Source organism: Populus euphratica, unplaced genomic scaffold, assembly GCF_000495115.2.
Source record: "Populus euphratica unplaced genomic scaffold, PopEup_1.0 scaffold152.1, whole genome shotgun sequence".
NCBI classification, from domain to species: Eukaryota; Viridiplantae; Streptophyta; class Magnoliopsida; order Malpighiales; family Salicaceae; genus Populus; species Populus euphratica.
In genome coordinates this window covers 49,774-65,088 of record NW_011500040.1, presented here as the reverse complement: position 1 = coordinate 65,088, position 15,315 = coordinate 49,774, and the positions used below count along the sequence as shown (strand labels likewise).

At 29.4% G+C, this 15,315-nt stretch overlaps 1 protein-coding gene across 1 annotated transcript; it reads right to left on the bottom strand.

The window, feature by feature from the left end:
* Positions 1 to 4,120: 4,120 nt before the first annotated feature.
* Positions 4,121 to 6,752, bottom strand: LOC105107215 (phosphatidylinositol 4-phosphate 5-kinase 9-like). The gene is made up of 3 exons (XM_011001055.1): positions 5,539 to 6,752; positions 4,573 to 4,801; positions 4,121 to 4,475 (listed from the first exon to the last, which is right to left on the bottom strand). The coding sequence occupies exons 1-3, from the start codon at positions 6,468 to 6,470 to the stop codon at positions 4,302 to 4,304; spliced, it is 1,335 nt and encodes a 444-aa protein (XP_010999357.1). The 5' UTR covers positions 6,471 to 6,752; the 3' UTR covers positions 4,121 to 4,301.
* Positions 6,753 to 15,315: the final 8,563 nt, after the last annotated feature.

The following is a 15,315-nucleotide window of genomic DNA, read 5'->3' as shown; positions in this document are numbered from 1 at the left end:
AAAAAAAATAATTTTTAAAAAATTAAAAAAATTATTTTAATATTTTTTTAAATAAAAAATATTTTAAACCACAGTTAATATGCGAATCCAAAAAAATTTACATCAACTATGAATCAACGTTTCAAACTTGTCACGATTTTTATAACTATACATGGAATAAGACACGCATACTCTCTCTCTCTCTCCCTCTCTCCCGCGTGACTATTAAAGAAAGTAGACTAGCATCATGATAGAGGAGGCTCGAGGCAGTCATCATTTGTTTGGGACATTATTAAGCAAGGTCGCCAGGATTAGTCAAAACAGAGGTAGCAGAAACAAAAATACTCATCGCATAACCCCAGAAATAAATATAAGCAAAATGGCTTCTACTTTTTTGGGAGTTGGCCTTACTTTTATGAAATGCATGTGGAGTTGGTGGGAGATTTGAATCTGAAGTCAGAACAAGCAGCAGCTGGTGACGAAAGCTGTAAAAATAAGATCCATGAAAATAAAATAAAGGATCTATATGGATTTGAAAATTCAAACAAGAAGAAAAGGTTCTTTCTCAACTGCCTTTAAAAATTACATGGAAACAGAGATTGTGGATCCAGCATGCATGAAAAGCTACAGGTTTATGGCCACGACGAGGAACCCCACATCATGTTCTTTCTTACAACTAATATATGTTTGAAAGCAAATGCGAAACACAACATTATCCTATGCACATGAACGAGGAAGGCACATGGCTTCCACGTACTAGCTGGATTACTCAATTCTGGGTTCCAATCTTGTTAAAATACTCTTTGTACATGATAACAGTAAAATGATAGCAATTTTCATGTATCTTGTGTAATTTCATGGGTTTTAAAATTAATAATTATATAAATTTTTAATAATTTTGAGATAATTAAATTTATAACTACAAAAAAATAAATTTAAAATCTGACTAGTTAAATTGATCAAAATTATTATGACGAAATTTTAAAATGTTAAGATTAAGTTTTTGTTTTGAAAGGTGTACAAGCTAATATATAAGATATTTATTGTTTGTGAATTAACTAATAAGCATGTTTTAAATGAATAAGTACAATTTTATAAAATGCTTTATGAGCTAATAAAAAAATAATTTAGAACATTAATAATTAGTATAATAGCTTTAAAATGTTGGTCAATAAACTTAAATTAATAAACATCATTTAAGGGTATTTGATTTTTACTATTTTTGTTTAAATACAACTAAAATAATATGAATAGAAAAAATTATATATATGTCAATTAGCGTAATGTTTTAATAAGATCATCGTATAAAATACTGATATAATTAAAAAAAATTATTTATATATAAATAATCAGACCACTCTCTAGACATTATGCGAGCATTGCTAAATAACATAGCTACAAGCTCACAAAGTTATAAGAAAAAATATATGAGTATATAATTATGTATTTGCACTATCTTTGAATTCATTAATAAGTAAAATTGATTATAAAATAAATTATAGATGATGTATTTATATAGTTTGAGGATTTATTATTAATAAATTAAGGGATCATTATAAAAAAAAATCATGTTATTTTTTAATGGTCTTTATTGTTTAAGAAATTATATTTTTACATCCCTAGCCAACCAAAATTCTCAAAATCGAATGAACTATTCTTATATATAATATATCAAAAGCATCTGACATATTAATTAAATAAAATTTCTCTTTTTTCAAACTAATTTATCTATTTTCTTTGAATCCAAATCAAAACCTAATATAGTGTTTTTAATTGACTTTTCTCTACTGAAATCTTTCCTTTATCTTTAAAAGCAATTAGTCTTTTCGTTTCCCCAGAAATGCTTGAAAAAACCCAAATTAAAGCCTAATTTTTTTAATCTTTGTTCAATTATTTTAATGCACTCTATTGTTAATCTTTCATAGTTTGTTAATGAGTAGGTGGTTTATGATTTTTGTTTTTTATTCTCTGTAGCTTTCCCTCAAATCAACCTATGAATCTCTCATCGCTGGTGTGATTTTGATTTGAAAGAGATGAGGGCTTATTGGTGATAATAGATGTCGAAGGAGAAAAAGACAGGCTTGGTGGTTGTGCAGGAGGAGTTGAGAGCTGATTTTACCAAAGCATACTTTTGGGTTCAAGCTCATAGTTTGTCACGTAACTTTGCAAAAACTTGCAAGCATCGACCATTTCGTTTATTTGTTCCATTTGTTTGTAATCACATTCGAATCTAACTGGCAAGTCAGTATTTTTAACTTACTATTTTTTATATTTTGTGAAAAAATCTAAATTTATAGCTGGATAATAACAAAAAGAACTATAAATCTAGTAAATTATTAAATTTAATATACTTAAATCGACCATAAATCAAGCTCAAATAAATATAAGTTTAATGAGTTGCCAAACTTAATATGCTTAAATTCAATTATATTTTAAATTCAAGAAAACATAAGTTTAAAAAGTTGTCAAATTCAGTATACATAGAGTTAGCCAAATTTTTGAGCCTAATACAATATAAATATAACAAATTATTAAACTTAATATATTAGGGTTCAATCACGTATTAAGTTTAAGGTAATATAAATCTAATAAATTGTCATACTTGTCTCTTATAGGCCTCCCTATATGCCAAACTCAATCAATCGGTCTGGAGATCAGGCCTCCCTATATGCCAAACTCAATCAATTGGTTAAAAAATTCATAATGTTTTGTCTTAAGAATATTAATATGAATTGTTCATGTTAGAAAATAATCATTTTTTTATATTTATAAATGTAAAAGGTTTTATGAATAGTGTGTATGAGATTTTTATTTGTATTAATATTATCATGAGAAAATAACTCTTAAATCCCTTCATTTCATTAAAATAACAAGATTTAAGGATTATAAATACTTACCGAACTATCAAAGTAAAAAGTTAATATTTTTTTTACTCTTCAAACATTCATACCTTAACTCTTAAAGTATTCATTATACGAAAATAAAAACAAATATTTTTTTCTTGAAATTTAAAAATTTTTGTTTCATTAATTACAACCCTTCATTTAAAAGATATAAATTTGATTATCAAAGGATATTTAAACCCTATTAAAAAAAAACTATTTTGTAGATACTATGACTTTTACAATCAATTATATATTTCCTGGGCTACAAATAAAAAAATATTGATATAAATATGTGATAAGTCACCATGTAAATACCAAATAACTTCATCCTTGAGCAAACAAAAATTTGTAACATCATCACTAACCAATCACATAGTATGTTGGTGCGAGGCAAATTCCAGTCAAAATAGTTGAACCGAAGTTACTTATGGTAGTAAAGTCCAATGCAGTATGCGTGGCAATAGAGTTCTTTTCTCCTCTTCATTTCATGTTTTCAGCGACAAAGAATGAAGAAATGGAGAAAATATTGCTTAAGTTCATTATAAAAATAAATGCCCTCCAATATAAGGCATTTGGTCTAAGCAATCTGGAATTCTTCTATTTGTAGGAGATTTGGGGCGCGGGTTAAATGAGTGGTGAATAGGGTTTTTTTCAAGAGTGTTTAAAAATACAGTATATAATACATTGCTAAAAATTTTATATTTTTAAATAATTTATTTTTTATGTTTTCAGATTGAATATGTTAATTTTTAAATAATTTATTTTTTATGTTTTCATATTGGATATGTTAATTCAAAAATAATTTTTTTTAAATAAAAAATTTTTATAAAAAAAATCATTTTAATATATTTTTAAATAAAAAAATATTTTACATTATTACCCGAAATTCCAAACAAATCTTAAATCAATGACAAAGTTGTCAGAGTAGGCAAGGTGTGGAACTGAAATAAATTAGGCAAGGTGTTATGGCGCCAGCTCCAACTCCATCCTGCGATTGTTGTTGTTCATCGGACGTTAACAATGAGATAATAAAATTGCCCTAGCCCTAGTTGGGATCCACCATACGATCTCATTATTACAGTACCACATCATTGTAGAACAATCCCAAACTACTGTTATCGTAAAACTTTAGGACTGTTAATATTAACCTTTTCATGAATAGAGGCAAATGAGTTGAATTCCATTTATTGGATTATATATATATATATAAGGAACTGACAGGACACAGATTCCAAAATAAAGTTCCTATAACAAGAGACGAGGAAAAAAACCCTTGGAAGTAGATCTTAATTCAATTGATATACATGGAGTATGTACAAGTTGCGGTGTGATAAAAGAAGGCTCAAACGCTCTTCTCAACCTCCGATGAGCTTCTGCTCAGCAGGGTGACACATCTTCAAGTGCATAAAATTACTAAATTTACACTCTCGACAAAAGTTAATTAACCCGAACATTAGTCTCGCAAAATTTGCCATCTATCCGGTTTCGAACAGCTTTGACAGCAGCAACTCTAGCAGCAGTTGCCGCCCTATTTGCAGCGTGAACTGCCTTGTTCACTTGTTCATCCACCCTGCGCATGTGAATGGCATTTTCTGCTGTTTTTCTGGCAGCCTGCAATTTGAAGCAATAAACAAGCAAAAGTGTGAGAAGGGTGAAAACTCTCTCATGAACCATATCAATATGGAAGATTAGGGTCTATATAAAATACCTGAACAGCTCTTAGGACTGCATCAGATAAAAACGGTGAAGGGGCTTTGAGGGTACCGCCATTCCATTCCCCACATCTCGCGTCGCCACTGCGAAAAGTATACATGCCATAGCCTTGCTTCCGTCCTTCATGCCATGATCCCTCATAGCAGTGGCCATTGGCGAAGTGATAAACACCGAAGCCGTGCATTTTGTCTCCAAAGTATTCCCCAGCATATCTGTCTCCATTCCTGCAACACAATCAATTTCTTCGTCAATATTGAACTCCGACTGTGTAATCCAATAAAAGAACAACATAAAGTTGCTCTGAAGCGTAGAATGTAAGAAACACAAAAGCACAAACCAGCTGGAACAATAAATCCATTAGAAAAATTAAATTGGGAACAACCATTTCAAATCGACTTTAATCCGTAAATATAACTGATCACAAACAATAATCAGCTTGCTTTGCTGTTAATCATTATCAGTTACAGAGATACAAGTCAAAATAATCATAAATGAAATGCTAAATATATCACACATTTACTTCACACACCAAATTTCTACTGTTTTATCAAATCATGAACAGATCTAAAAAGGAATCCCCATGATAATTGAACATCACACGCTTAGAAAAGTTAAACCAAATGAGAAAAGTCAAAACACAGCCACAAAATTAGGGGAGAAAAACAGAAACTATAGTTCAATTCAAGAATCCACCTGAAAAATGACCGAAGATTCCATCTTTCAACCATCGTTTCAAATCCCAGAAACCCAACTTCACACTAAAAAGCTGAATTGGAACTCAGAAAATACAATGGTGAACCCCGAAAACAACTAAGAAAAAATAATTCGTACAATGGTGAACCCCGAAAACAAAAGGAAAAATCCTAATTGCAAGAGGATTTCTAAAACAATAACCCCAAGATACAACAACCTATAATAAAATTCAAATAAATAAATTTGAATTCAAGAAGAAAAAAATCACCTGAAATGGTAAACACCAAGGCCATGTTTGACGGCACACTTGAATTCACCAACATAGCAACTCCCATCTGCACAAGTCTGCACTCCAACACCATGACTCTGCCCGTTAAACCATTCCCCAGCGTAAGAATCCCCTGTGTAAAACCTATAAACTCCATAACCATGCCTTAAACCCTGTCTATATTGCCCTCTATATCTACTCCCTCTAGCCCAGCTCTCCATTCCATATCCATCATATCTTCCATCAATCCAATCACCTTCATATCTCCCATTCACAAAGAAATTATAAACCCCACTCCCATTACACCTCCCTTTGTGAAACTCTCCTTCGTAAAAATCGCCATTGCTATAAAACTCTACTCCTTCTCTTATAATCCTCTTCTCTAATTTCTTGCCTTTGCTATTGTTGCTAACATTTGGGTCTCCAATAAACCATTGGACTTGCTTTGATTTGGTTCTTGAAGTAGAAAAATTGAATCTTTTTGTGCTCTGTTCCCATAATTGCTTGAAAACTATCACATTCTGGTTGATTAAGTTCTTGTTCTTGCTTGCAAAGAACAGCGTTACGGCAATGAAAATCAAAGCCAATAAAAGATTCTCTGATGTGGATACTTCTTCTCTTCTCAAGTAGAAGAAGAAAAGGAAAGAAAGAAAAAAGAGAGTGAAAAAAACGAGCGAAACCAAAGTGAGTACTGGTGTGAACCGGGTTGAACCGGTTCTTCTTGGGGTTGAACCAGACCGATGCAGCTTTACTTTTTTCTGTTCATCTAAACCATCTTCTAGTTTTTGGTGTTGTTGCTGCTGGGTTTTGATAACGTCCTCTTCGGCTACAGAAGTTAAGCTGTGAATGGATGATCGGATGGTGGGAGATGAACGGAGGAGTGAAGATTGAGTTCTTGTCAGCTTTGTTTGGCTGCTTTTTTGAGCGTCCATTTTATTGTTCGGAGATCCGATCCAACCCACTAATCCCCCCCGTCCGATGACTTTCTTACTGGGCCGTCCTGTAACGCGATATTCTTTTTAACGTTGTAATTTTCGCCGCCGGCGACATATCTCAGGCAGCGCACGTTAAGCAGTATCAGAGAGCGCACGCTAAGCACACACAAGAAGAAAAAAATTGTACAGAAAAGAACAGCAAGGCGTCTAGTTTTCAGAGTGGAAGAAAGAGGGAGCGAGTGGATTTCGTTGGATTTAAAAGACGAGATTTTGTAAGGATTTTGGACCGGGTATTTATGGTGTAATGGGAGAGGGAGGGGACTTAATTTAATATGGATCGTTAGATGTGGGATCCAACGGTGAAATATGGAGTTGGGTTTTAGCCGCTGGATTGACTCGAAAGGGGGTCCCGGTTTTGACGGGAAGGTATGATGTGTTCGTCGGATGGAAAATCGGCTCCTTTAATTCTTTACCGTGGAAGGCCGGCACGTGCCATCTCACTTTTTCTTATTTTCTTTAAAAAGTACATGTTTTTCCATGTTTCGCGGCTCCATTGGTACTATGATACCCCTTGATCCTTACAGCGCTGATGTGGCGATTTTGTTAAAGAAGATTAAAAAAGGGTGGGCCCATGCGGGTAATGGCGAGGATTTAGTTTGGACGGTGATGATGTGCTAGCCTTCCAGGACTTATCGCCACCGTTGACATGGCTATCAGGGAGGTGTTAAAATCGGGGTCCATGATTCGGACGATTGGATATTTTTGTTTTTTAATTTTTTGTTTGCGGCGTTCCTGGGGCCATTATTTGCACCGTTGATATAGCTGTGACTGTGATGATGTTGGACAGGCGGTGAATCAGTGATCGGACGGTATGATTAGTTCAGAGGATATCACGTGAGGAAGGTCAAAGGTTTCTTTGGAGCAATAATGAGGGGGTGGTAGAGATAAGGATCGAAGAGTAGAGAGTAGAGAGAGGTTGTTGGTTAGATTCTTTTTAATGGTTAGATTCGTTACTTGTTATTCATAGGAGCAAACGCACAAAATTCCCAGGGGCAAGATGGGAAAGGATCAAGTATGACCATGCAATGCAAAAAAACAGCAAGCGGACGTTACTTCGGAAATTTCCCTCACCCGTACCCCCCATCTTTTACATGACTTGAAAAATGTTGCTTGTCATTTCTTTTTTCTTTTCAATATATATATATATAATTTTATTGGTTTCTGAAACCATCCCAATTTACTTTTTTCAGGTCCATGAGAAAAAAAAAAACTTCATAGTGCTTTTAACTCGATTGGATGTCAATAATATTAATTGATGTTCTCAGCTTTACTTAATATAGAGTTGAGAAATCTAGGGCTAATCGGTTTGATGTGAATGGCTTCATAAAGCAAGGATGAAACTATTCAAGGATTTTTTGTGATATTTTTTAAAAGTATTTTTTATTTGATAATATATTAAAATATTATTTTTTATATTTTTTAAAATTTTTAACATTATCATATCAAAAATATTAAAAAATACTAAAAATATTAATTTAATATTTTTTTTCATGTCAAATTCGTGTATAAATGTTAAACAACCTCTAATTAGATGACCTAAAATATGAGAGCATAGATCATGTCAATGACTGGTATATTGTAGAAAGATTTAAAAAAAAACATTTGTTTATTTATTTATTTTTATTTACTTTAAAAAATTAAATATTATATTTAATAATTTTTACTTGTTTAGGATTTATTTTTATTGTTTTTTCTTTATTTTCAAATTTCTTAGTTTGTTTAAGACTTTTATTATTTCTTTTATTATTTTCATGTTTTTTAGTTTGTTTGTGTTATTTTTTTTGTCTTGTTTAAGAAGTTGTAAAACTCTTAGTGAGGCACAGTACTTGAAAATAAAATATTTGGTAATAAAATTTCAAATAAGAGTTTCTATATAATCCTTTGTTTTGAGAATTTTATGTTTTTCTTGTATTGTTTGTGTTTGTGTTGGTAACAAAAAATAACATATTTAGGCAAAAGAGGATATGGAGTTTCCCTATCAAGAAAGAAACATTTATGAGCTGATAATAAAATACATATAGAGAAAAACTACAAAATTGAAAAAAGGAGTTCATGAAGTGTTGATAAAAGATATGTGAAGACATATTATAAATTTAACGTATTAGTGAGTAACATAATCAAATAATTAATGTCTTCTTCAAAGTGTAGGAATCTCAAAGTAATAAATAATCTAACAAAATCAAGTTCAATCCATAGTGTAGGAGTCTCAAAGTAATAAATAACCTAACAAAATCAAGTTCAATCCACAAGGAGGTTAAAGATATCAAATCACAAATAATAATAGAAATAAAGTTAAAGAAATCTAAAATATATGATACTAATGTAAAGATTTAACATAAATAAAGTAATTATTAAGGACATAAGATCTACTAATGGTATTTTAAATAAGTATAGTTTATTCTCTTTCTATTACTCAATTAGAAACCACACTAAAAAAAGGTTCTAATAATTTATTATTAATAACTCAACTTAAGTTATTAACGTGATCATATTAATTATCTTTAATTATCTTATTTAAGTAACACCAACACTTATAAATATTGTCAAGTATTCACGGTGCTAGTCAACAACAAATCAAGATATTTTCATAGCATAAGTGTCGATTCTCCTTAATAGATTATGAAAGAATCAAGTTTTATTATTCCAAGAATTGTACACCATGAATCCAGACTCACCATTTAACATGAAGAGTATTAAAAATGCTTAAGATAATAATTATAACACATGTTAATAACAAACTTTCTTGAATTTAAACATTAAAGTCCGTGTTAAGTTTGTAGTATATTTATTATTACACCATTAATGTAACCTTTTCACCTTAGAAAAAAATAAACTTAATTAAGCATAATTAAGAATAAAAACATAAATAAACAAAATAATAATATAGTTATGATATAAATTAACTTAGTATAATAAAACAAAAATGATAAGAATAAACAAGACATTAATGAGAATATAAAATGAAATAAAACTTGAATATTACAAAAATGCAAATAAAGAAAGCATGAGTATAGATCTTGATCTGAAAATTAAGATGTCTAAATGTATAGACAATGTCTCATTTTATAGGCTAAATTTAGAATTATTAATATGGTGGCTAAGTATTAATTTGATGGTTAAGTATTGATTTGGTGCATGGACAAAACATTATTGATAACATCATAATCTAAACAGATGGTCCTTATAAAGTTGCAGATATTTGTCTCTTCTTTCTGATCTATAAAGAATGATTGTATTTGAGCTTCTAAAACTTCAGATATAGGTTAAATACCAAACAATGTCTAGGGTATAGGATAAATTTAAACTTTTTTTTTCTTTCTAATATTTGAACTTAAAAATGACAGTATTGATTGTTAGCCTCTTTATAAATGTCTTATGCCTATATAAGCCAAACCATACCAGAGTTCAAGGTTAATAACTTCAGTTATAACCTAAAAACCAAATGGTGTTTTAGTTTTCATAGAACCAACTTAACTAGAATTTCTTCTCAGAGCCTAGCCATCTTTTTATCTCTTCACATAAATTCTAAATTTAATAACTAAACACATCAATCAATCTTTTAAATTATAAAATATGTCTATTTTGCAAACCTACATTTAAAATCAAGCATTTACTATAAATTAAAGATATCTTATATCCAAGCTAGTGACATCTGAAACATTTAACATCATGAGTATGTTTAGGTTGAGTGTCAAATTTACCTTTGAAACCCATAAAAACCTTAACCTTAGCTTTGAGTGGTTCGACTTTGGAAAGGACAGAAGGTTTTGGTTGGGAAGCTTCCTCTTTCCTTCAATTCATCTTTTATAATGATGAAAAACCTAAATTGAATTATAGTCGAACATGTCCTTTCCTTCTTAGTTGTCTCTCTACCTTCGTAATCATATGAACTGTGTCTTTTAACTCAACCTAGTGTTGTAACTTAACAACATTAGCTATCTCTTTATTCAACTAATTAAAAAACCTAGTTATAGAAGCTTTCCTATCTTCAACCTCATTATTTATAATCATTGCAATCTCAATCTCTTTGTGGTAATCTTCCACACTTTTCAAACCCTAGTGTAAACTATGTAATTTCTAAAAAAGCTCTTTGTAATAAAAGTTAGAAATAAATAGTTTTTCATTATAGCTTTTATATCATCCTATAACTTAATAGGTTTTTCATCATTCCTTCTTATGCTCAAAACAAGCTAATCCACCATATTAGCGCATAATTTGTAAACTCAATGGCAATAAGTTTTACCTTTTTATGTTCTATGTAATGATGACAATCAAAATCCAATCAAATTTTTTTTCACACTCTAGATATGCCTCCAGATTATTATTCCCTTAAAAAGCATGTATTTTTAACCTGATAATAACCACCTCTCTATTTAAATCATTATGATGTATGAAATCTCAGGAACTCTTTCTTTGGCTGAAAACTCCACTTAGGCAAAACTCTCATTCCTTCTTGCTCTATTTGATCGAAATTTGTTTCTTTGGCCCATGGATGTAAAGTCATATTCATCATCACCCACCTTTGTATGATCATCAACTAACTCATCAATGTCAGTGTTAACATTTTGTACAACCTTTTAGATAGTATTTCCTTGATGATCAACCCCACTAACTTGTTGCTTTAATAAATCTATATCATATTTCATCTCCTTGGTCAACCTAGCCAAAAGTTCAAGTTATTGGCCAAAAGCTCGCATTTGGTTTTCTTCAATATTTGGTGTTATGAACTAGTTATTTTCAAACATAATTAAATGTATAAAAATAGATTAGCAGCACAAGGTATATCCTAACAACCCTTATATTTCATATAAATCAAGGCTTTTCATTATAATATGTTCATTACACCTTTTACCTCTCAAATTGTTTTCTTTTAGTTCTTTCGGGATTGAAAATCAACAAATCAAAGTTAATAGATTTCAAAACACAATCTAATTGTAAAGTTAGACTTAACAATCAATAAATATACTAAAAACTAGCAAAATAAATTAAGTTCACGAGTAGTAATGCAAATTCATAAGAATTGTGGACGAATTGAAGACTCGAAATGAAAAAGAAGCAAAAATTATTAAAAATGCTTATTTGACTTATAATTAAACCAAATATAATAGAAACAAACTAATTTGTTAAAAAAAATGTAGAGAATGTATTTTGGTACTTGACACAAATCTAACCTATTACACAATTTTAAACACCAGAATTGAAAATCAGACCTAATGATATCACAATGACCTTAGATTTAATATGTAACACCCTTTTATATAAAAAAAAAATACCTCAATTTATAGATTGCTCTTTTATGTCTAGATATAAAAAATCCAAGTATGATCAGTTACGACCAGATTGAACCTTAAATAAGTATGATCAGTTACGACCAGATTGAACCCTGAATTGAAACCTTAAACAAACAATGTTAAAATAAGCTCAAATTTGATATACAATGTGATTTTACCCCTAATAAACAATATATAAGATTTAAATTGATTCTGAGATGATTTTCTTAGGGTTCTCTATGATTTATGTTTCCATGGCAAATCTAAAACAAACTTTAAATAATGTCTAATCTTCTTTTCTTATACTTTTATTTATCCTACTAATATATTTAGAGATAGTATTAAAATAAAATAACACTTTATTTTAATAAGCTGCGAAAAACACAAAGAGAAGAAGATAATTGATGATACATACTAAAACTTAAGGAACATTAAGAAAACAAAATTTTTATAAGGATATGACCTGATTTTAGAGCCTAGCTTTGATGTCATTTAATGGGAATCTCATGATCATGTGGTCACGCAGCCCATAATCAAGATTGAAATATGTCTGATACAAGTATGACACAATAAAAACTTGTCCCAAGATACCAGCATTATTGAAATTAAATTGAATGATGCCACAAAGCTAATTAATCTTTTTTAAGTAAGTTTAGTTCTTTAAAAAAAAAATACAAGAATCGCTCTAAAAAAAATAACCTTAATAAACTACCCTTGTGAACTAAATTGACCTAAAACATATATTTATTGGCCCAAAAAATCAATCCAAACAGGCCTTGGATCTTAGCTGAAAATCAAATATTAATTAAGCCCAAACAAGTCTTAGATATAACTGAAATAATAAAAATAAAACTTATAAGTTAATTTCATATGCTATCGTGAGAAAAGAAGAAGAAAAGAAAACAATACAATTCTAAAAGAAAGCTCATTTATAATCTACAATAAAAGAAAACAATACAATTCTAAAATAAAGCTCATTTATAATCTACAATGTTGCTTAATAATCCTAAAAATCAAAGGAGAAGTTGTCACCCTAATAATTTATAAGATAGAAAAGTATTTTAATTATAACATTGTATTTATTCTCCTTTTGAAAGGAAATTGTTTTTGCTTTTATTGTTCTTCTTTGTCGCCAATTAATTGTACTTCCATTACTAGGAAAAACAACTAAAGTTGTTGAAATATTCTCCTTGCAAATCTAGGAAACTTTGTCACAACTTTGTTTCCCTTTTAAGCATGGATTCTTTGTTTTTTGTTTTTGTCATGTATTCTCCTCACCTCACACGGAAATAAATTAAATATGACATCCTAGTATATAAAAGAAATAATTAGTGTTCTCATAGATAATATAAAATCCACAGTTAGTATAGAATCCATAAAGTACATAGAAACAACAACAAAAAAAAACTGACCAAAACTAATACAAAGTTAGCAGCCTAGTTATTGCAAGTTCATGGCCAAAATAAGGTTAGATAGGGCCCATCTTGCATATGAATTAAATGCATTAAGGCATCCTTTTGATGCTCCAATGTGTCTGTAATTTTTTCCGTGGCTGAAACTTACAAGACTAGTCCATTTAATACTTCTTCTAATGTCTTCATTTTGAACTTTGTAAATAGCCCATTTAAAACATGTAATGGATCTTTATTGATATTCGTAAGTTGATCCACATTATATTAGTTCAACAATTAATATTATAGATTAATCAAAATCAAAATAAAACTAATACATTGAATCCGTACTAATTGTCTATCTAATTGGTATTATTAAGCATTCAAGTAATTAAATCCCTACAAAAAAACATTTTTATATAATTAATAAAAACCCATCAAAACCCTAAAAGGAAAAGGAAAATATAAGATTTCAAACACCAAAAATTAAAATTACCTTAAAATCTTATTTGCTTTTGTATCTAATAAGAAAATGATGACTATATCTTTTCTTTTTTGGTACCAAAAAACAAATTAAAGCAATTGAGGAAGTATAAATCACAACACTTAACAACCCTTCAAGTTGTTGTCGTGAGAGAGAAATTTTACTAGGAGTAATATTTGTTAAGATAATAAGAGAGTATCTTTTTTATTTTTGTCTTTATATTCTAAACTAAATGATTGGACTAATTATATTCATTGATTTAACAATGTTTTTGGATCTAAAGTCTTTGTATTGGGTTATGTTGCCTATAAGCTATTTGATTTTGTTTAAGTTAAAAGAGTTTATTTAACAACTAATTATAATTGTAAAAGTTTAAAAACTAAACCAAATAATATATGTATCTCAAATTTTTTTTTAATGTTTAAGGATGTCATGATACCCAAAGTTTATGTTGTAGATCCACCTCTATCCATAAGGGCTCTAAACACTATTAATATTTTTTTTGTACCTTTCTCTTTGGAGACAAATATAATCAATTATCAATAGTTGTAAGCATAACATAGATAAGATTAACATGGAAAATGGTATAAAATTTACTTATAATTATGAATCAAATTATATCAGTCTTATAAAGTGAATAATTAATACTTTTTGCTTTTTACATGAAGAGATTATGCTATGTTTATAAATTAAACATTATTTTAAAAAATTCATAATTCTTAGTCTAAAAGCAACAATATACTACACAAGTGGAGTATTTATTATCCAATACATATTTAAAATCAAAGGATTATTGGCAAATAGTTTTTCAAAAAATAATTGAACTGTTATCCGAACCATTAATAATGGATATCCAAACAATGATAAAAAGAAAATGATTAAAAGATTTTAATGCAAACAATTATCTTTTTCAATTATTTGATCGATCAATTTTAGAAACCATTATTTACAAGGATACTTCAAAGAATACTTAGGATTCATTAGAAAAGAAGTTCCAAGAAACAATTAGAGCGAAGAGGTATCATCATCAAGTATTTTAAACACAATTCAAATTTCTTAGGATGAATATGGGAAAGTAAGTTACATATAATTTTTAATGAATGATGGCAATCATCAACTGAAATCATTAACATATGCAAATCAATGGAGATAAAATGGAGGATATCACCATTCTTGAAAAAAATTCTTCTTTCATTGATGCTAAATTCAATTTTATTATATGTTCAATATATAAATCTAGAGATATTGATGAACTCTGCATTGATGGATTGTGAATTTACATGCTAATTGATGAGCAAAAGTTAAATCAACAAGAAAAAAAGAAGCAAGATTTAAAAGTTTCATATAATAATCATTTTCTACCTCATAAAAAGATAGTCGTGAAAGAGGAAGGAACACAAACATTAATAATCGCATATTTTCACATCAAAACTTTAAAGATAATCAGTCTTCTAATTCTCAAATAAAAGGAACATGACATGAAAATAATTATTCATTTTTTTTAAAAGTCAAAGCCAGTAGATAAATAGAAGGTGTTATAGGTATAGAGTATAGTATAAACTCTTATTATTGAATTGGAAACCACACACAAAGGAGGTTCCAATCAGATTATATATTGTTAACATGATTACATTAGT

What these genes read in the sequence shown, in the direction of transcription:
- LOC105107215 (XM_011001055.1), bottom strand. Translation starts at nt 6,470, where the DNA reads ATGGACGCTCAAAAAAGCAGCCAAACAAAGCTGACAAGAACTCAATCT. An exon ending in CTTGGTGTTTACCATTTCAG is followed by an intron (nt 4,802 to 5,538) that starts GTGATTTTTTTC and finishes ATTGTGTTGCAG; the next exon opens with GAATGGAGACAGATATGCTG. An exon ending in CAGTCCTAAGAGCTGTTCAG is followed by an intron (nt 4,476 to 4,572) that starts GTATTTTATATA and finishes TTCAAATTGCAG; the next exon opens with GCTGCCAGAAAAACAGCAGA.